At 41.2% G+C, this 21,300-nt stretch overlaps 1 protein-coding gene across 1 annotated transcript; it reads left to right on the top strand.

Moving 5' to 3' along the window:
- Positions 1-876: 876 nt before the first annotated feature.
- Positions 877-19,252, top strand: LOC111160491 (translocase of outer mitochondrial membrane 20). Its single transcript, XM_022523639.1, has 5 exons — positions 877-1,196; positions 6,200-6,246; positions 8,524-8,605; positions 12,702-12,844; positions 16,393-19,252. Exons 1-5 carry the CDS (start codon positions 1,076-1,078, stop codon positions 16,435-16,437), a joined length of 438 nt encoding a protein of 145 aa, XP_022379347.1. The 5' UTR covers positions 877-1,075; the 3' UTR covers positions 16,438-19,252.
- The last annotated feature ends 2,048 nt before the right edge of the window (positions 19,253-21,300 follow it).

Genomic DNA, 21,300 nt, shown 5'->3' on the forward strand with positions numbered 1-21,300 from the left:
AAGCGGGATTCACCATGAGTAAGAGCCATTGCTGTCTCTCCAAGGGTTAGAGAGGATCCCTCCCAAAGACTGGTGACAGAGGCGGCCACTTTTATTACACATCCTTGTATGTGCCTTCTCTTACTCCTCTCAGTTTGTAGTTATTTTACGTCTGTTTTCTGACCCAGGTTTTGTCTTTTTAATTTACTTACTTTTTAAAAAGATTTTATTTCACCCAGAGCGAGCGCAAGCATAAGCAGGGGGGAGAAGAAGCCGAGGGAGAAGCAGACTTCTCCCGGCGTAGGGAGCCCCGTGCTGGTCTCCGTCTCAGGACCCCGGGATCATGACCCCTGGGATCGTGACCTCAGCAGAAGGCGGACGCCCTTAGCCGACTGAGCCACCCACGTGCCCCTGTCCTTTACATTCAAACCACCCCGCACGTTTCCAGCGACAGTAAGACAACTCATGTTTTCAATTTCTCTTATCCGTTACTTCAGGAATCGCGCAGCTCAGTTTCCTCCCGCCCCTCAGGAAACTATATTGTAATCCTCTCTGGCAGCGAGTCGCTGGATTACGTTGCCGCCGCACAGCTGTGAATGAACCTGAAAAGCAGATTCCGTTCAGTTCGTGGAGCCACAGGCTGCCTCCATTACACAAGAAGAAGAGGAAGCACGTGTCGTCTGCCCCTGCCATCTTAGTGCGACACAAGCAAGAACGTCCGTGAACAAGTCTTCCGAGTCTGCGCACGACGGTCACGCGCCACCTTCGCTACGTCACGCTCAGCGGCTTCTGAGGAAGTGCGAGACAACCCGCACAGCCCGACGCCAACGCACTCCCCACCCGGAGGCGCCTGGGCGGCCCCGCCTACACCCCCTGCGCAGGCGCAGAAGCGGCGCGAACTCCGCCGCTCAGGCACAGCCGCGGACGTGCTGGAGGACCTCGCGCGGCTGGGGCCGGAAGTGCGTGCGCTTAGCCTTTCCGCGTCTCTCGCGGCGAGCGTCTGGTCGCAGCGGCGTGGTCCGCGGCTTCCCGGGTGACAGCTTCTTCGCCGGCCCTGCCGCCGCCGCGCTCGCTCCTGCCTCTGGGCCGTGGGAAGATGGTGGGCCGGAACAGCGCCATCGCCGCCGGCGTCTGCGGGGCTCTCTTCATCGGGTACTGCATCTACTTCGACCGCAAGAGGCGGAGTGACCCCAATTTCAAGAATAGGCTTCGAGAACGTGAGTGCGTCCCCTCGGCCCCGGGCTCCAGCGGCTGCCGCCCCTCCGCGCGCCTGCCCCCGGCTGCCACTCGCGGGGCCGTGGGGGTGTGGGGGGCCCCGGCGGCCGCGGCCCACCCAGCCTTGAGGCGGCGGCGCTCTGGCTGCAGCTCCCGCTGCTGGTGCCCCGCAGGGTTCCCTCCATTTTGGAGGACGGTTCTTCCAGTCATGTCTTCCCCCGCCGCGCGCCGTCGTGAACGCGCTCTGGTTGGTGCGGGATTTAGGTGTGAGTTTGTCGGGGGGGAGGGGGCTCTTTTAGCCGTTCACCTGTTTAAACCCGTGTTCCTCACTCGAAAGTCGCGTGTTTACGGATCTGTGCTCGAAACCAGGCCCGCCAGTGCGCGGTGTCGCTGCTGCATTCCTAAACCCTCTTGGTGGCCTCCCTGCGCACGCTTCCAGGATATGAGCGAATGCTACAGAGACTGCAGGGAGTCCGAAGGGCTGCGCTCCTGCGGTGGCTCAGTCTTATTTCATACCTGCGACATCTTTCTAAGAGCGGTTCCCGCGAGCGAGATCGTGTCCCCCAGGCCGTCGTGATTTTTGAGTTTCGGAGGCCGCCCTACTCGCAGCAGCGGAAGAGCAAACAACGTGCTGCGATGAGTGTTTTTGTACCCATCTAGGTTGCTCAGTCAGAATGAATCCTAAAATTAAAATGCAGGGCATCCGGGTGGCTCATTTGCTTGAGCGTCCGACTCTGGGTTTTAGCTCAGGTCACGAGATCAGGGTCGTGAGTAAGAGGCTGGGGGGACTCCCTGCCCGGCGGGGAGTCTGCTCCCCTCCCCCTTCCCCACCTCCCCCACTTGTGCACGTTCTTTATAATAAAGAAATCTTTAAAAAAATAAAATTGATACATAAGTTACTAAAGCCCAGAACGTATGAAGGTGTGATTATCCTAATGAATGCTTACCATTTAATGAAGTAATAGTAGATCATTCCAAGTGTTGAGCCGCACGTGGTTAGTGACCTACCCTTTTGAGGGTATAGGTACCTTATACCATCTGGAATATGACATCTAATTCTAGTTATAGGAAGGAAGGGATACGGGGAATTTATTTTATAGACTAATGGAAAGAAAGCTATTTTGGATTCAGACACTGAGTTTTCTAGGCCCAGGTTAGTCACAGATCAGCCGCATAATTTTAGACTTTCTGAATCTTATTTTTCTTAGCTTGTAAGATCAGGTAATGTCACCTGCCTCTGGTGGTTTTTGTGAAGATTGAGCCGTTTGAAGTGCCCACCACCATTTCTGACGGAGAGCTAGCCCCTCCGTAAATGCCTGCTGTAAGCATAGCTGGAAGTTCAGATCCTTTTCTGGTAGTTTCAAAATAGTCAGAGGGCTGGTGGTGGTGGTATGGCTAGAGAGCTCAGGAAAGAATTGGATTAATCCTTTTTTCTTTTGGAAATCCTGTTGTTAGAAATCTTGAGAGAGCTAATTTTTTCGGTTGAAGAAATCATAAAAGCTGTCATTTTAGACACTTTGAGAGATTATTTTAAAAATCCCTTTCCATCCTCTTTAATCCATGAATTTTTTTTCTAGCTTTATCGGTGGCCTAAAGATCTCAGTGGTCTGGCTTGAATGATTAGCTGAGTAACCTGGGTGAGCGACTTAAAGCTTTTGTTTCCCTCTTTTGTAAAATGTTATAATACATAGGGAGTTTTAGTACAGTCCCTGGCAGATGGTAATTAATGGATGCTAAAGATTGTCTGTGAATATAATTATTCGATGTTTTCTTTAGGAAGTAAAACTTACGTTCAGAGTAATTCTGTCCGTTCATGTTTATGTGTATTTTTGAAAGTTGACAAAGTCTTTGTCCACTTGTTAGGTTTACACAGTAGCACTTAGGACTGATTTCTAGTAAATACTGAGTCAAGGCTTAATTTTGCTCATTGAATGTGTAACTATGATGTTTCAGTCTGTTACCATCTTTCCCTTTATCACAGAGATAGTATAATACACTGATAAGGTAACAAGTAAATTGTCTTATGAAACTAAAGCTAGAATACCAAACTTAAATTTAGAAATTTGAAGCACCCAGTCAGTCTTAAAATTTGGTAATTGTATCAGTCAAACAATCAAAAACAATCGCTCTCCACCATATTAAAAAAAACTGTAAGATTGAATAGTAATGGAAACTAAGTTTCTGTCTATTGGGTTTCATTATTTTCTTGTCATTTTCCGTAAATCTGGCTTAGCAAACTGTATTTCTCTGTTTATTCCACAAACTTCCCATGTTCACTTCTGAGGTGCCTTTTATTTTTATGGGAATGCCTTTACTTCGGTTAGAAGATAGCAGAGGGATAGTGAAGTATTTCCCAAACTGAGAAGGCACTTTTTGAGAGCGGGAGCAGGTGACGCCATACAATTGACAGGTTCATGCAGCGTAACTTACTCACGGAGGAGTGGGCAGATGACGAGCCAGCTGCACAGGTACACAGGTACAGAGTCCGGACCTTAGCCCACAGATTTTCTAGACTGAGGCCACTAGCGGAAGAGCACTGTTGCAGGATCAAAGGATTTCTGTGCACCTAAATGACCCCTAATCTTTTATTAGATACTGTGGCACTACCTGTGCCTCAGGAGGGAAAGACTTACCTCTCACAGATGCATGGGAGATGAAAGAAAGCTTCCCCCAGTCGTGGTCTTGGGCCTCTCTAAGGTATGTGTAGGAATCTCCAAGGGACCTGGCACATAGAGCCCCAAGAGAGGTCATCTGCCGCACGTGGGCAAGCTGGAAGGCCAAAGACAGGGTCGGTATTGTCTGCCCCCTCAGCCTCTCTACAGCCTGCGGCGGCAGTAGAGAGTCATGTTTGAGCGCGGGTCTTTGTAAATGGAGCTGCTTGGCTTTGAACAGCCTCTCTACCACTCACAGGTTGTGACCTTAGTAAATGTTGTCGTCTGTAAAATGGAGGTCATGATAGTACTTGTTTTAGTGTTACTGTGAGGATCGAGTAAGCAAATTAACCTTTAGAATAGTGTCTGGCATCTAAGACTTTCTGGGTGCTTACCCTACCTAACATCTCAGTGTTCTCTGTCTTGGTGTCCGCTGCTTCCGTGAAGTGTCCGCTGCTTCCATGAAGTCTTCCGTGTCTCTTCTAGTCTTAGTAATCTCCTTCTAGTGATACTCAGTATTACTTAATGTAGTAGGGTAGCAGTCAGTATTTTCTGCTTATGGACAGCCAGATGAAACCCTTGAAGAAATAGAGGGTAGAATGTTATGGTTCCGTTTTCCTACAGGTAGTTGCCTGAAGACGAACACCTAGGAAAGGTAGTTTGTTAGAAAAATAGGCGTGTAAAAATTGATATATAAGATCAGCTTATTTAACGTATTTTTTGTTGTTGAAACTGCTAGAATTGTATTTAAGCCTTAAAGTTGTAGCACTTTAGGTGTTTTGGGGGCTGGAGTTGGCAAGAGGTGTGGGTATGGTTAAACCCAGTTTGTTAGTTGGATAAGAGAAGAAAACTCCTAATCTGTTGTGTTTAACCACAATAAATTAACCCACCTCATGTGGTAGGCAAACAGGTCACTGTCTCTTTAGTCGTGCATTGAGACTTGGACCTGTAGAACACTTAAAAGGTTTTCAGAGAACAATTTTGAAGCCTTTGTGTCTCAACAGTGGTAAAGTTAAACATGCCCTATATTTAGAGAATTTTAAGAGATTTATTTGCCAGAGATCACCAAGGTAATAAGTGTTAGCCTTAACCTTTCATAGCTATGCCACAGTCTCCATGTCACTGGTACTTTTTAGTGACTAGGGAATAAACTTATTTTAGGTATTTAGCATATAGCACAGCTCCTTAGCGAAGTTGCTGGTAGTGCACTGTCTCAGTACCAGATGCTTACTGAAGTGGTTCTTTACCAACTCATATGGCACATTATAAGCCTGACACTGTTAAAAAATACTTTACATGCACAACAACTCTGTGAAGCATGTACCTGTTCTTAGGCCAGTTTTACATATGAGGAGAGCGAGGTACAGGTTACTGTAACTTGCCCACAGTCACTCTGACACTAAGAAGAGCTGACACTAACCAAGCTTATGCCACCCTTGTGCTAACACCCTTTCATATGGAGTATATCATTAAGTAGCTATTTATTTTTTATTTTTTGAAAAATTTTTAAAGATTTTATGTATTTGAGAGATAAACCCTCAGCCTGTGGGTGGGGGGGGGCAGTAGAGGTGGAGGGGAAGGGGTAAGCAGACTGCACTGAGTGCAGAGCCGGGCACAGGCCATCCCATGAACCTGAGATTGTGACCTGAGCCAAAACCCAAGAGTCAGAAGCTTAACTGACGGAGGCACACAGGCGCTCCTATAGCAGTTTAAAATATCGTTGGTGTCCTTTATTGGCTTAAGGGTTTTAAGATTTTAAACATCTACTTCTGAGATATGTAGTGTTGCTTTTTCAAATCAAAAATAAGACCAAAAAACTAAACAGTTTAGAGAGTGTAGGCAGAGGGTTTTTTCTTAACCAGCCAGCAGTAGTTAAGAATTTTGCAGTGTGTTTCTGAATACTGTTTTCCTACCCACTTTTTTTTTCCCCCTCATCTAGGAATGTCTGATAGCTTTCCACATTCAGTAAAGATCGAATCTGTTGTATTTCAATAATAAAGCTTTCTAACAGCAGTGGTTTAATTCTTGCTTGTGTTTCAGGTCTTGTGTAGCTTTTAGGTGGGCGGGGCTTGCTCTGCTTGGGGCAGTTAATCACCTGTTAGAACTGTCTCCATCTTCAAAATTGCTGATCTTGGTGCACCAGAAGGAAGGAAAAAGCTCTTGCCCAGAAATATTATATTGTCTGTAGCTCATTGACCAGAATGCTGACCCTGACAAATCACAAGGAGACAAGAGAATAGGGGAGCCCTACTTCTGGGATGTTTTATAAATAGAATGATTGACTGCTACAGCAGTTTGACTTCTTTGATTCCCATTTTAATAATGGTAAAATGAAAATACTCCATTTCTTGCAGGAAGAAAGAAACAGAAGCTTGCTAAGGAGAGAGCCGGACTTTGCAAGGTAATCTTTTTTTTTTAAATAATGTATTTATAAATGTGATAGAAATAATGTTTTTAAAATCTACTTCAAATGTCTTTTGAGAAAACTAGTTGATACCAGACATTTTCTGTTTTAAAATATAACTTATGCTTTTTTTTTTTTTTTTTTTTTTGATTGGTTAGTTCAGCTGCAGATTGGTCCATCATTATTTTCCCCGTTGGCCCAAATAGAAGACAACTTTTACTACATGAGCAGTATTTAAGGGAAAATAAGCTGCTAGTCTCCAGAAGACAATTCTACCAAATGGTTCAAGCTTTCTCAGCTGCTTCAAAACAATACAATAAAAAATTCATTAATTTTCCTTCCTTCGGCTTCTTTTAAAAGAACCACCTGCTATTTATTTCAAAGGTTACATAGGATTATTCGTACCCACTGATCCAGAATCCTACCATATGGCAGATTTTTTACCTTGATGTTATATGTACACATAGATAAAAATCTTCTTTTTTCTTTTTATAGATCCTGTGTTCATGATTATTTTTAGTGACTACATAGGTTTCTCTGCTTGATAAAAAAATGTTCTGTGACATGTGTAAGTAAATGTTAATCATTACACATAGAGCTTTTCTTTTTTACTAAAATTAGTTCCATTGTTAGGATTCCCAGGACTTACAGGATCAGTAATGGTTCTTTTTAAAGTAAGTTGAGGCAAAGAAAAATTAAATCAAAAAATGATACATGTTATTTTGAAACAATCATGTAATTAATAAACTACCTTTCCGAAGTATATGTTCTTAGTGTTTCAGTAGCCTTTTCTTTCTAAGGACATGGGAAGGTAAATACAGACATGCATCAGTTTGTATTTTTAAATCAGGAATAATCAAATTCTTGCCTGTGCTCTGGTGGTTGATGAAAGATGCCTTTACTTTCATAAGTTTAAATTTTTTCGTCTGTGTTGGTAATGAGAGTGTATGTAATACTAATCAGGAACCAAAAACTTCCATTAACAGAAGTCTAGGTTTTTAAATAGAATAGGATTTCTTTTTTTTTTTTTTAATTTGACAGAGATCACAAGTAGGCAGAGAAGCAGGCAGAGATAGGAGGAAGCAGGCTCCCTGCTGAGCAGAGAGCCCGACGTGGGACTTGATCCCGAGACCCTGAGATCATGACCTGAGCTGAAGGCAGAGGCTTTAACCCACTGAACCACCCAGGCGTCCCTAGAATAGGATTTCTTAATAGTAGGTTTATATGTATATATATATTTTAAAGATTTTATTTATTTATTTGTCAGAGAGAGAGAGAGCGAGCAAGCAGGCGGAGAGAGAAGCAGACTCCCTGCCAAGCAAGGACCTTGCCCGATGCGGGACTCGATCCTAGGACCCCGGGATCATGACCTGAGCCGAAGGCAGCAGCTTAGCCCACTGAGCCACCCAGGTGTCCCTGTAGTAGGTTTACAGTTTTTAATAAGTCATATAGCTGATGGCATATATTACTTTAGTCAGGTAATATGTAACAAACTACAAAACAAAAACAAGAAATGCCAACTATTTAAGTAAAACTGCTTTGTAATAGCAAAAACATTAGAAGTAGCTCATGTGCAACAAATAGATCACAATTAAGCAGTCATATATTTCTCAGTGGAATATTCTGTTACCATTTAAAAATAGTCTTTTAGATATTAAAAAAAATAAAAATAGTCTTTTAGATAAATGTAAAATCTATACAAAATAATGTGGATCAGAAGAAAGTTGAGGGCCACCTGGGTGGCTCAGTGGTTTAAGCCTTTGCCTTCAGCTCAGGTCATGATCTCAGGGTCCTGGGATCAAGCCCCGCATTGGGCTCTCTGCTCAGCAGGGATCCTGCTTCTCCCTCTCCCTCTGCCGGCCTCTCTGACTACTTGTAATCTCTGTCAAATAAATAAACTCTTTTAAAAAAGGTGTTGATTACAGTTACATAAAAAGCTATAGAAATAGCAGTCAAAATAGTATAAAGAGTAAAGTGCATATTTTATGATAGAGATAATTCTTCATTTTTTATGTTAGGTTTGATGTATAGTTTTTGAGAACTGTTCTAGTATCAGTTTGATCAATACATATTTTTTTCTTGTATTCATTTAAATGTAGATAAATGTAGATTAAACTAATGCTTGTAAGTATTGAAGAGTAAATTTCTTAATCATTTTTTATCATGAGTTATTCAGTTTTTGTTTTGATTTTTAGTGGCATTATTTTCTGCGTATTGTTTATGTGGCCCAGCATAATTTTGGTGTCAGTTATTAAATATTTTATTTCCAAACAGTTACCTGACCTTAAAGATGCTGAAGCTGTTCAGAAATTCTTCCTTGAAGAAATACAGCTTGGGGAAGAGTTGCTAGCCCAAGGTAAGTCATTAATTTAGACTAGGAAATTGGAATTCTTTACAGTAAATATAAATTTATGGTGATAAGGGGCTTTTTGGTGTATAGTGTAGCAGCTTTTAAGAAAGTTATTAAATATTTCAAGATAAGTCATTTAGTAATGGAAAAATGATTTTATTTAAGACTGGCTCTAGGGACGCCTGGGTGGCTCAGTCAATTAAGCCTTTGACTCTTGAGTTTGGTTCATGACCTCTGGGTCCTGAGGTGGAGCCTTGCCTCAGTCTCTGCGCCCCGAGCCTGCTTGGGATTCCCTCTCCCTCTGCCCCTCCTGCACCATGCACGTGAGCTGGCTTGCTCGCTCTCAAAAAAAAAAAAAAAAAAAAAAAGACTGGCTCTAGAAAAGTATTTCTTGTGGGTTGTCATTGTCCATAATATGTTTTGAGTTTCAGGTTTATTTGATACATGATACAAAGAATATAAGTAATCTTTACAAATGAGGTTATTTTTTTACCAGTTTAGAGAATATAGTCCTAATGTAATATGTAAATAGTAATTGAAGGAATGTGATATAGGAATATACTTTCTCAACTTCTTCATCTAACCTTCAGGTCTTTTCCAATATTTATAAGAAGTCTGTGGCTAATATAAGTCCCAGAGATGGTTAATTTACCTGTCAAGGTCACACAGTGAGTTCATGGCCTTGATTTCAGGACCAGCCAGTGATCTGAATCTGATCTAGAGTTTAGGCTATGTGCTTTTTTACATATTTAAGGAAGGGTTAAGAGTTCTTTTCTTAGAAACATGAGTATTAATGAAGTTAAAATGATGAAACTGACAAATTTGAGAGCTATAATTCAGTAGAGTCTTAAATGTATTTGTAAATTTTTTAGTGACAAATTAGCTTTTATTTTTAATATTTCCATTTATTTATTGAGACAGAATGTTTATATGCAGGGAACTGGGGTTAGGGGAAGGGGCAAAGGGAGAGATCAAATCTTAAAGCCGGCTCCACACCCCAGTTCAGATACATCAGGCTCCATCACAGGACCCTGAGACCACGACCTGAGCTGAAATCTAGAGTCTCATGTTTAACCAGCTGTGCCACCCAGGTGCCCCCAAATTAGCTTTTATTTCAAAAGTAGCTTTGAAGTATTTGCTAGCATTAATAAAAATGGTATGAGGTGTCAAGTTTTTCTTAATGCTCATTGTTGTATCGTAGATTTAGATAGTATTGAACTACATGGTGGAGGTTACTTGTGATTTTTTAAATTTGTTTTTATGGAAAGGATTAAAGGTTTGAGGGGCACCTGGGTAGCTCAGTCGGTTGAGCCTCTGCCTTCAGCTCAGGTCATGATCTCGGGGTCCTGGGATCGAGTCCCACATCGGGCTCTCTGCTCTGCAGGGAGCCTGCTTCCTCCTCTCTCTCTGCTTGCCTCTCTGCCCACTTGTGATCTCTGTCAAATAAATAAAATCTTTAGAAACAAAAGAGTCTGTTAAAGGTTTGAGGTGGTAATGACACGTTAAACTTTTTGTCATGTCTCCCCCTTCCCAGTAATTGCTTTGCTTTGCTTTTTTCTGTAGGAAATAATTATCTTATTTAGATGGCATAGTAGGCTGATAATATATATAAATAAAAATGCAGGTGTGTTACTGGGAAATAATTTTGGCTCGTTTAACCTATTGCAATAAGAAACACATGAGGTTTAATCATGGGGTAATAGTAAAGCACTTAAATCTTCATAGAGCTCTTTTGAGAGACTCTGTTACTTTAGTATTTGAAAAGAAAAATCTGCATGTATAGGGATATCTAAGGTATAGGTTGTATTTCATTTCATGCAAACAGTCTCAAAATACTTTGTTCATGCTCCTAAATAAAGAGGTCTTTTTGATACTGTCATGATTTTCTATCTTCCAAAATAGAAACACTATTTTATATAATTAATTTTTTTTAAAAAAGATTATTTATTTGAGAGAGAGAGAGCAGGCAGGGCAGAGGGAGAGGGAGAAGCAGACTTCATGCTGAGCAGGGAGCCCAGTGTGGAGCTTGATCCCAGAACCCGGGCAGATGCTTCAGCTGAGCCACCTAGGTGCCCCTAGAATTGCTATATTAAATTATTTTACTTACAGTCAAACATATTAGAAAAAAGTACACTCGGGGCACCTGGGTGGCTCAGTGGGTTAAAGCCTCTGCCTTCGGCTCAGGTCATGATCTCAGGGTCCTGGGATGGAGGCCCACATTGGGCTCTCTCCTCCATGGGGAGCCTATTTCCTCCTCTCTCTCTGCATGCCTCTCTGCCTACTTGTTATCTCTGTCTGTCAAATAAATAAAATCTTAAAATAGAAAAAAGTACACTCATAATAACTTCTGTTTGGATTGTCTTGGAGATCTATGCATTGTGGCCATCTGTTGACTTGAGCTGTCAGCTCCAGATTGAGGACAGTAACTCATGGTGGCTGGGAAGAAGGCCAGGGAAAGACAGGCAGCAGTTACTCTTCTTTTCCAAGCTCATGTTTCACACTGTAGCTCAGCACTGTCCAGAGGGTTACTTAACTCTGCCAAGCTGCCTTTCTTCTGGTGGAAACTACCAAACGAACCTGATGTTAAAGACTCAGGTGGTTAAAATTAGGGAAAAAGTCAACATCAAAGTAAGTCTTGTGAAGGCATAAGTGATTTAGGCAGTGAACCTCATTGCTTGGTGGTCTCCTCCATCTAGGGGTCTCCCATAAGCATAATTCTGTTAACTGAGCCAGATCTCATCTCAGGATGATGGTAACAGGCTCTGCATGTGCAGAGAGGAAACTGCATTGAGTTGCTGTGGTGGTACATTAACTGCTTCCAGTGTATTTAGAAATATTAGGAGGTGTCTCAGGATCCCGTGTTCTACACACAACAGTCCAGTAGCAGCTCTGTTTCCATTTAATAATTGGAATTAATATCCTCAAGCAACAGAGTTGTAATCCCCTGTATTACCTGTAAATTCAGTGATATGAGGATTCAGTGGCCAAGTGGCATCTTAATTTCCAAGTCCGTGGAGCCATTGTATCCCCCAATGCAAGTCCAAGCCCATGCAGAAGATCGAAGTCTTTTGTATTTTCCATTTTTAATGCTTTGTAGAGTTCTGCTTTTTTCAGTTTGAATACCTCCGTCCTTAGCTTTTCTCAAGGGAAATGTTGCAGCCGGCAGTTCCTCTGCTTCATGTGCTGTTCTGCAGTCCCTTACTTAGTCACGTTTTTAGTCAGGGTCAGAAAACTGTTGACTGGTTTATCATATAGGGCAAGGTGTGGGGGTGAGGATCTTCCACTATGTCTGGATGCACCACCCTCTTAGCACCTCGATGTGTTCACCAGCCCAGAAAGTTGAAGAAATAATTTTTTGACATAATTAAAATTTGCTCAGTTTGTGTTATATGTAATCATTTTTCTTTCAAAAGTAATATGTCCACTGTAAGATAAATTTTCTTTTTTGAAATTCCATCTGATAACATTCAAAATAGTAAAAAGGATTAATCTAAAGTGAATTTGGGCCTCCTTTCCACCTCAGTCCCCAGTCTTCCAGTTCTTCTCAGAAGGGTAGTGTTCCACAGTTAGCAAGTTGTTTATTTATTTTTTTTAAGATTTTATTTATTTGAGAGAGAGTGAGAGAGCGCGTGCCGTGAGCAGAAGCAGGGGGAGCGGCAGGCAGAGGGAGAAGCAGCCTCCCCAGTGAGCACAGACCTTATGTGGGACTTGATCCCAGGACTGGGATTGTGATCTGGGCGGAAGGCAGACGCTTAATGGACTGAGCCACCCAAGTGCCCAAGTTAGCAATTTCTTATATAATTTTTCAGAAATACTCTAAGTCTGTAAATGGTAATATACCTGGACACTTCTGCACTTTAATTTCTCCCTTTTTGTATGTTTTGAAGACACTTCTGTATCAGTACCTGTGATCTGATTCATTTTTGTTAATGCTTTCATAACACTCAGTTATATGAATGTACTGTACATTATTTCCAAGTTTTTACTTGTGGGATGTTTTTGGTCAGTATCACTTGGAGATACAGTGAAGGATTTAGAGTTGAATTTTTGACAAAGGCAAAGGCTTTCCAGGTCACATGTTATTTTTATGTAACCCTTTCAGGCGAATATGAGAAAGGTGTAGACCATCTGACAAACGCAATTGCTGTGTGTGGACAGCCACAGCAGTTGCTGCAAGTGTTACAGCAGACTCTCCCACCACCAGTGTTCCAGATGCTTCTGACCAAGCTTCCAACAATTAGTCAGGTAAGGATTTGAAATGTTAGTAAAAGTGAGTAGAATCTGAGAAGTAAATGTTTTAAGGACATTGGCATTTAAAAATTAATCTAGTGAACATGATGAAATTTGAAACTCTTGGAATCAAAGTAGAATTGGAGATAGTAGTGCTTGAAATTTTTCTTCCCTAACAATAGTGGAGTGAGCAATACTAAGATCTAGTCATTGTGTCCTATGTGTGCATCAAGAAGTACGTCTCATATTCTGAAATCTTAGGCCTTGGTATTCACCAGAATTGGGCCACTCTCAGCCACTTGCTGAAACTAGCTTTCTGTCGACTTTTGTGAGCCCATGAATTCAGTTATGTTGCCTGGCAGAGGGCATAGGGGCTGAGATGACATAGCCTGTAATTAGATCTTAAAGGATTGTTGGATATCCTCTGACTTCACTTGTCTAAAAAGCCCCAGTGCCTCTGCTTCTGCCAAGATGGGCTTTGGGCTTAGAGTTAATTGACTGCATCTCCAAAGCTATATTGAATACACCACCATTTGTGTAAAAGATTATTTATAACTTAAGAATTGATTAAGATGCATTCTGTTCATTTTTAGTTTTTTCCAAGAAATCAAAATGAATCTATTTTTTGGAATAGTTAGTTTACTCGTGTGTGAATTTCCACAGTTGGTGTGATTTAAGATTGGTTAATTCCTCAAACTGATCTTTACTCAGTTTGAAAAGGGACTGGAGAGAAAATAAAGGCCCCAGAGATTTAAGGGAAAGGGTTGAAAAAAACAAAGATTTGGTCTTAACCCTTTTTATTTAGACTAATGTGGTTCCTAGTCTATCTAAATCAGAATCCTCTGTTTAATGTTACCTGCTCTTGGAAAGGCAACATAGCGTAGTGCTTTTGGAAGATGGACCTGAGGGTGTGAGGTCTTTTGAAATGTGGATGAGTTCAGGATGAAACCTGAACTCCTCTTTATAAAAATGACCTCCTTTACTCAGTTAACTCATGTTATTTGGAAATATTTTCAAATGCTAATTTTGGAATTACTGTATTCCTCCTTGTATGATGACTGAGCATTTTCAGCCAAAAAGGAAAATGTTTGGAGCATTGAATGACCAGTACTCTTAATTTATATGAGAGTGAAAAGATATCTTGAATTCTTTTTGGTTTTAGTTATATAATTGATTAACATGTAAAACATACTATTATTCTTTAGATTTTGAGATGGGACTGACAGTAGTGTGATCATTATTTTCTTTGATAACAGTGTTTAGAAATGTTAAATACTGAAATCTCAGAATGGGTAAACCTTAGCAAGTTTTGTATTCTTTGAATACAACGGACATACTTTTTTTCCCCCCCTTAAAATTTTTTTTTAATTGAAGTATTGACGACACACGATGTTACATTAGTTTCAGGCGTACAAGTTACTGATTTGACAGGCCTATACGTTATGGTCTGCTTGCCATAAATGTGGCTGCCGTCTGTCTCACTATACAGCAGTATTATGTGATCATTGACTGTATTTCCTGTGCTGTACTTTTAATCCTTACGTAACCGGAAGCCTGGACCTGTCACTCCCCTTCACTTAATTTTGCCTCCACCCACTTCCTTCCAGCAACCACCAGTTCATACTTAGAGATCTCTTTCTCCTTTGTTTGTTCATTTGCTGGTATTTATTTTATTATTTATTTAATTTAAAAAAATATTTGTTTATTTGACAGAGAGATCACAAGTAGGCAGAGAGGCAGGCAGAGAGAGAGAGAGGAGGGGGAAGCAGGCTCCCTGCTGAGCAGAGAGGCCGATGCGGGGCTCAATCCCAGGACCCTGAGATCATGACCTGAGCTGAAGGCAGAGGCTTAACCCACTGAGCCACCCAGGTGCCCCATTTGTTGGTTTTTAGATTCTACATATAAGTGAAATCAGCTGGTGTTTATCTTAGTGAAATAACAGGATAATATCCTCTAGGTTCATCCGTGTTGCAGATAGCAAGATCTCATTCTTTATGGCTGAATAATAGTCCACTGTATATGGTTACCACTTCTTTATCCATTTATCCATTGATAGACACTAATGTTGCTTCCATATCTTGGCTCTTGCAGATAATGCTGCAGTAAATCTAGAGGTGCATACATCATTCCGAATTAGTATTTTCATTTTCTTTTCTTTTTTTTTTTTAAGATTTCATTCATTTATCAGAGAGAGAGAGAGCATGCACATGAGCTAGGAGGGAGGGGCAGAGGGAGTGGGGGAAGCCGACTTCATGTGAGAAGAGCATCTGATGTTGGACTCTGATTCCAGGACCCTGAGATCAAGACCTGAGCGGAAGGCAGTGGCTTAATGGGAGGAGCCACCCCAGGCATCTCTCTTCTTTTCTTTCTTTTCTTTTCTTTTCTTTTCTTTTTTTTTTTTTTTTTTTTAAATTTTACTTGCGAGAGACCAAGTATGACTGGGTGGCAAAGGGAGAGGAAGAAGCGGGTTTTCTGAACAGGGAGCCCAGGGGAATCATGACCTCAGCTGAAGGCAGATGATTTAACTGAATGAGCCACCCATGCACCCTCTATTTTCATTTTCCTTGGGTAAATAACCAGCAGTGGAATTACTGGATCATACAGTATTCCTAGTTTTTAATTTTTTGAGGAACCTTTCAGCTGTTTTCCACAGTGGCTGTACCAGTTTACAGTCCCACCAAAAGTGCATGAGAGTTCCTTTTTTTCCACATCCTTGCCAACACCTGTTACTTCTTGTCTTCCTGATTCTGGGCATTCTGACACTGTGAGGCGATATCTCATTGGGGTTTTGTATTTGCATTTCCTTGATGATTAACGGTGTTGAGCATCCTTGCATCTGTCTGTTGGGAAAATGTCTGTTTAGGTCCTCCGCCCATTTTTAATTGGATTATTAGGGTTTTTTCCCCTCCTGTTGAGTTGTATGAGTTCTTTTTATATTTTGGATTTTTTTAAAAGAGTTTATTTATTTATTTGACAGAGATCATAAGTAGGCAGAGAGGCAGGCAGAGAGTGGGGGTGGGGAGCAGGCTCCCTGCTGAGCAGAGAGCCCGATACGGGGCTCTATCCCAGAACCCTGGGATCATGACCTGAGTCGAAGACAGAGACCTTAACCCACTGAGCCACCCAGGCGCCCCTATATTTTGGTAATTAACCCCTCATTAGATATATCATGTACAGATGTCCTCCACCTCAGTAGGTTGCCTTATCATTTTCTTGGTTTACTCTGCCATGTAAAAGCTTATTACTTTGGTGTAGTCCCGGTAGTTTATTTTTGCTTTTGTTTCCCCTGCCTGAGGAGACACACCTAGAAAATGTTGTTGAGGCCAGTGTCCAAGAAGATTACTGCTTAGGAGTTTATGGTATCAGGTCTCACATTTAGATCTTTAATCTAGTTTGAGTTTATTTTCATGCATGATGTAAGGAAGTGGTCCCGTTTCATTCTTTTCCATGTGGCTGTACTGTTCCCCAACACCATTTATTGAAGAGACTGTCTTTTTCCATTGGATATTCTTGCCTCCCACAAAGGACTTCTAAAAATTAAAATTGTTTTTTTTCTCTTTCAGAGAATTGTAAGTGCTCAGAGCTTGGCTGAAGATGATGTGGAATGAGAAAATGTCAACATAATCTCAATTAAAAATATTTTTAAAATCTTAAGTTGGAAGATGAGCAGCTCTGGGGGGAAAAGGGCAAATAGGCTTGTTATGGACTGTCCTACACTGAAATCTACCAAAGTTAATTTTTACTTTGTGTAGATCCATTTGTCTGTTTTATTTATTTTTCCCAGTGAAAAGTGTATTTTGATAGAAAGCTTTTCATTTTATAAATACACTATGAGTTACCAAAATATCATGGATTTATTTTATTCCTAAAACGTGCAATTAAAGTGTACATATAACATCACATTACTTATGTTAAAAATACTCAGTGCTTAGTTTTGAAAGATAAGCAGAAAAAGTATAGGAGAAAGCTGAAGAATGCACGTTTTTTTAAGCTAGTACATTTGCTCTACATTAAAGAATTGGATGGAATCTTTATCAAAACTGAGCATTAAAATCTTTTGAGAGATTACTTTTTTCCATTTAATCTCTTAAATATGATGTGAGAAGTGCTGCTGTGCTGTATTAATTCACCTCCTCCCTGTGTATTTGTCATTTTAATTGGTGGGCTTAATGTGTTCTGGATATTTATCGTATTTTAGATGTATGTAGTAAATAGCACCGGGAATTAAATCTATGTACATCCTTAATCTAGCCATGTGAGCCTCACTAATTACTATCTACCCTCTTTCCTCACTTAAAAAATGAGGGAATTGGTCTGCTAACTCAGAGAAGTGTCCCTTTCAGCTTTTAATTCATTTGTTTCTGTTAAGCATCTTTAAAACCACCTTCTCCTGAGGGATATATTTGTTTGGACAACCAGGCCTTGCATTTTTTATACTCTGAAGTTTGCATGCTTGCCTGACTTAGTATTTCTGAACTGATTCTCCCACCCCCACCCCTTTTTTTAAAGATCTAACTTGTGTTGGTTTTCACTGAAATCATGCAGTTCTATCATTACTCTTGTAAATCTGAAACTTAACCTTTAGGGTAACTGGGATGATAAACTTGTAAAATGTTTGTTCCCTTTGCTTTTATCTTCAGTGTATCTCCTCAGTCCTCTTTCAGTCTGATTCATTTATCTTGTTATGATGAGAATAAGGTATAACCTTGTGGCTGAAGACTTGGAAAGAATGAAGGTGTTCTCAAAATAGTGACATGTTATCTGCAGTCACAGGTTGAACATTAGGTCTGAGAATAAAGATCCTTGGTACTTACTTGTCATCTGTTGAACTGAGTAACAATTCCTCCCTGTACATACACGTTGCCTTTATTCTATCTCAAAATCTGGAGCGATCCTGCAGACTTTTCCTATGTACTTAAGTCTTTTACTTAATTTGTTTATAAATTTTCCTTAACCTTAGCATTGGGTTTTTGTTGTAATTGGGGTATAGAGGAAAGAGTTTGGAGTATAGTTCTAAGTTTTTGCTTCTGGACAGCTTGCATAGCCTTTGACAGGTCACATTACATCTCTGAACTTACCCCGAGTATTCTCATCTAGAAAATTAGATCATTAAACTACATAACGCAGACATTTAAGGACTCTTCCTCATGTACCTTCCAAAATTGTGCTCCTGTACCCTTACACAGTATGGTTTTTAAAAATTTTTTTTTAATTTTTAAAAAATTTTTTGATGGCACCCTGCCTGCTCTTGTCTGGGGATAGGGATGTGAGCAGTGCAAACATGCTGATTAGTCAGTTTCACTCATAGATCCCAAATCCAAAGCAGTGTCATGTCATTGGTCACATAGCTGGGAAGACAGTCTTTTCATCTTGTACTCCCCTCAGCCAGAGGGGAGTCTTCAGACCAGGGGCATTCAGTGTATAGGTCAGAGTGAGAACGTAGGGGGCGAAAAGAGCAAGGGGCAGACCCCGTGGCAAGGCAGGAACGGACCTAGAGAAGCCAAGGAAGCCAAGGATGAGCTGGAGGAGTGAGCAGTCAGTCCACTTACCTTTGGGAGAGGACTTGACGGCGGCTGTATGCCCTTGAGAATTGTGGCGTAGTCTAAGCTGGGTAGCACTGGCTTTTCTGAAAGATAATCAGCTTTGATCTAATGCCTGTTGAATAGGCTATGCTGTCTGCCCAAAGGAGCTGATTATGCGGTCATTTTCTTATTTAAATGACAGCTTTTGTGCTTTAAAATTAGTTGCCACTTCTGAAAGGTGATAGTTTGGTTTAAAAAAAAAAAGTCCAAACAAGGTTTTCTCCCAGGTCCATAATTACAGAACATGGTTTCTTGTCTAAAGTTTTACAGGGTGATGGAACCAGGCAGTAGGGATGATGTTGGGCAAATGGTGCTCAACCCAAGGTTTAATTAGAGTGACGACCACCTGAACGTGCCCGTGTGCACGTTGCACATGTGCAACATGTGTGCAGCTTCCAAAGACTTGAAAGTCTTTGGGAATGGAAATATGTATTAGTGCATGGTTAGTGTGCTTCCCTGGGAAGGAGCTGTCTGATTTCAGTTTGTACATAAGGTGGACGTGCACTCAAAACGGGCCTACCTGGCCGTGTCCATGCTGTCCTGTTCATAGATAACTAGAATTTACATTCACATTGAATTTATGTAAAGTACATAAAAACCTAGTACAGCGGACATAGTAGGCAGTCAGCAGATGTTTGAGTCCTCTTATCCCTCAAAATGGTTGATATTTTTTACCATCTTTCTGCTTGCTTTTCTGACCTTGTTGAACCAACTTACAGACCAGAGTATTAATGAAATATTACAGAAAAGATTTTGAGAAAATTAGTATATCATGCAAATGTTACACAAAACTTACTTTCTTGTAACATAAAAATAAACAGTTTTATTGCTTGTGCCTCAACTGTTTAAATATTAAAGGGCTTGGAGAAAATTTTTGTTCAGTGTATATTTGCAGAAGTGAGTTCTCAATTTGATTGCTGGCGGTGGCACCTGTTTTTCGGTTCATATCCCTCGGAGAATGTTGACATTTGTGCAGCTTCTCCCAGGACAGCGCACATGTGCTCTTGACATGGGATTGATAGATCGCAGGTGAAGAGCCTTTGCTTGCCTGTCAGTAGGTGAGGATTCTTCATAGTAGTGGGTTCCCAGCTTAAGCAGGTGCCTGGAAGGAGTGTTAAAACACATCGCTGGACAGTAGGTCTGAGGCAGGAGCATATTATCAGTATTTCTTTTTTTAAATCAAAATGGACATATATATATATATATATATATATACACATACATGCATACATATATATAAAGTACATTTTTTAAAGATTTATTTATTTGACAGCAAGAGAGGGAACACAAGCAGGCGGAGAGGAAGAGGGAGAAGCAGGCTTCCCGCTGAGCAGGGAGCCCAATGTGAAGCTTGATATCTGAGCCAAAGGCAGATGCTTAAAAACCGAGCCACCCGGGTGCCCCTCAAAATACATTTTTTAAAGATTTTATTTATTTATTTGACAGAAATCACAAGTAGGCAGAGAGGCAGGCAGAGAGTCCGATGCAGGGCTGGATTCCAGGACCCCCGGATCATGACCTGAGCTGAAGACAGAGGCCTTAACCCACTGAGCCACCCAGGTGCCCCAAAATACATTTTTTAAAAGGTTAATTTATTTTTGGAGAAAGCGTGCAAGCAGGGGGAGGGGGCACAGGCAGGGAATCTCAAGCAGACTCCAGTCCCAATGCGGGGCTGTATCTAACAACCCTGAGATCATGACCTGAGCCAAAATCAAGAATCGGATGCTTAGTAGCCAAGTAAGCCACCCAGGTGCTCCCAAGATATTTTTATTTTAAGTGAACTCTTCAAAGGTGGTATAAAAACAGGAAATTGTTACAGGATAGCAGCCATGTTGATGTCACAGGTGATGTACTCTGTAATGATGTAGCAGTGCACTCTAAAAATGAGATGTGTATGGTCACCGGGATGACTCAGATGGTTAAGTGTCTGTTTTTGGCTCAGGTCGTGATCTCTAGGACCTGGGATTGAGCCCTGTGTCGGGCTCCCAGCTCAGCAGGGAATGTGCTTCTCCCTCTCCCTCTCCCTCTGCCCCTCTGCTTGTGCTTTGTCTCTCTCTCTCAAATGAATAAATAAATAAAATCTTTTAAAAAATGAGATGTGTGGGGCGCCTGGGTGGCTCAGTGGGTTAAAGCATCTGCCTTCGGCTCAGGTCATGATCCCGGGGTCCTGGGATCAAGCCCCACATCGGGCTCTCTGCTCTGCGGGGAGCCTGCTTCCTCCTCTCTCTCTCTCTCTGCCTGCCTCTCTGCCTACTTGTGATCTCTGTCTGTCAAATAAAAAAATCTTAAAAAAAAAAAAAAGATGTGTGGGGTGCCTGGGTGGCTCATTGGGCTCTCAGTGAGCCTGCTTCTCTTTCTCTGCCTTCCTCTCCGCCTACTTATAATATCTGTCAAATAAATAAATAAAATCTTTAAAATAAATAAAGTAAAAATGAGATGGTGTAATTAAAAAGCCAGCTAACCAGTGGTAGAATGTGATTAAGAACACCTAGTACTTACTCATGCTAATGATCTGAAGCGTAAAGACCATCAGTTCCCAGACTTCATGTTCCAGATAGGCCAGTCCATCTAAATGTGTTTTAATACTTTTTCTGTAAACAGCCTATCAACTGGACGTATCAGTTAAGTAGAAATTACATTCCCTAAGCATTTTAGTTGTGAGTTTTAAAATTTTTATTTCATATTTGTGTCTTTGGACGAATCGAATAGGTTTTTCTCCTTTAGATATAGGGTCTCCAGGACATTTTTTTTTTTTTAAGATTTTATTTATTTATTTGACAGAGATCACAAGTAGACAGAGAGGCAGGCAGAGAGAGGGAGGGAAGCAGGCTCCCTGCCAAGTAGAGAGCCCGATGCGGGACTCGATCCCAGGACCCTGAGATCATGACC

Source organism: Enhydra lutris, unplaced genomic scaffold (assembly GCF_002288905.1).
Source record: "Enhydra lutris kenyoni isolate GAN:26980312 unplaced genomic scaffold, ASM228890v2 scaffoldscaffold76, whole genome shotgun sequence".
In the NCBI taxonomy this organism is placed as follows: domain Eukaryota; kingdom Metazoa; phylum Chordata; class Mammalia; order Carnivora; family Mustelidae; genus Enhydra; species Enhydra lutris.

Bases quoted from the DNA above. Each gene is read 5' to 3' on its own strand.
- LOC111160491 (XM_022523639.1), top strand. From the start codon at position 1,076: ATGGTGGGCCGGAACAGCGCCATCGCCGCCGGCGTCTGCGGGGCTCTC. The intron at 1,197-6,199 runs GTGAGTGCGTCC...CATTTCTTGCAG, and splicing joins CAAGAATAGGCTTCGAGAAC to GAAGAAAGAAACAGAAGCTT. The intron at 6,247-8,523 runs GTAATCTTTTTT...ATTTCCAAACAG, and splicing joins AGAGAGCCGGACTTTGCAAG to TTACCTGACCTTAAAGATGC.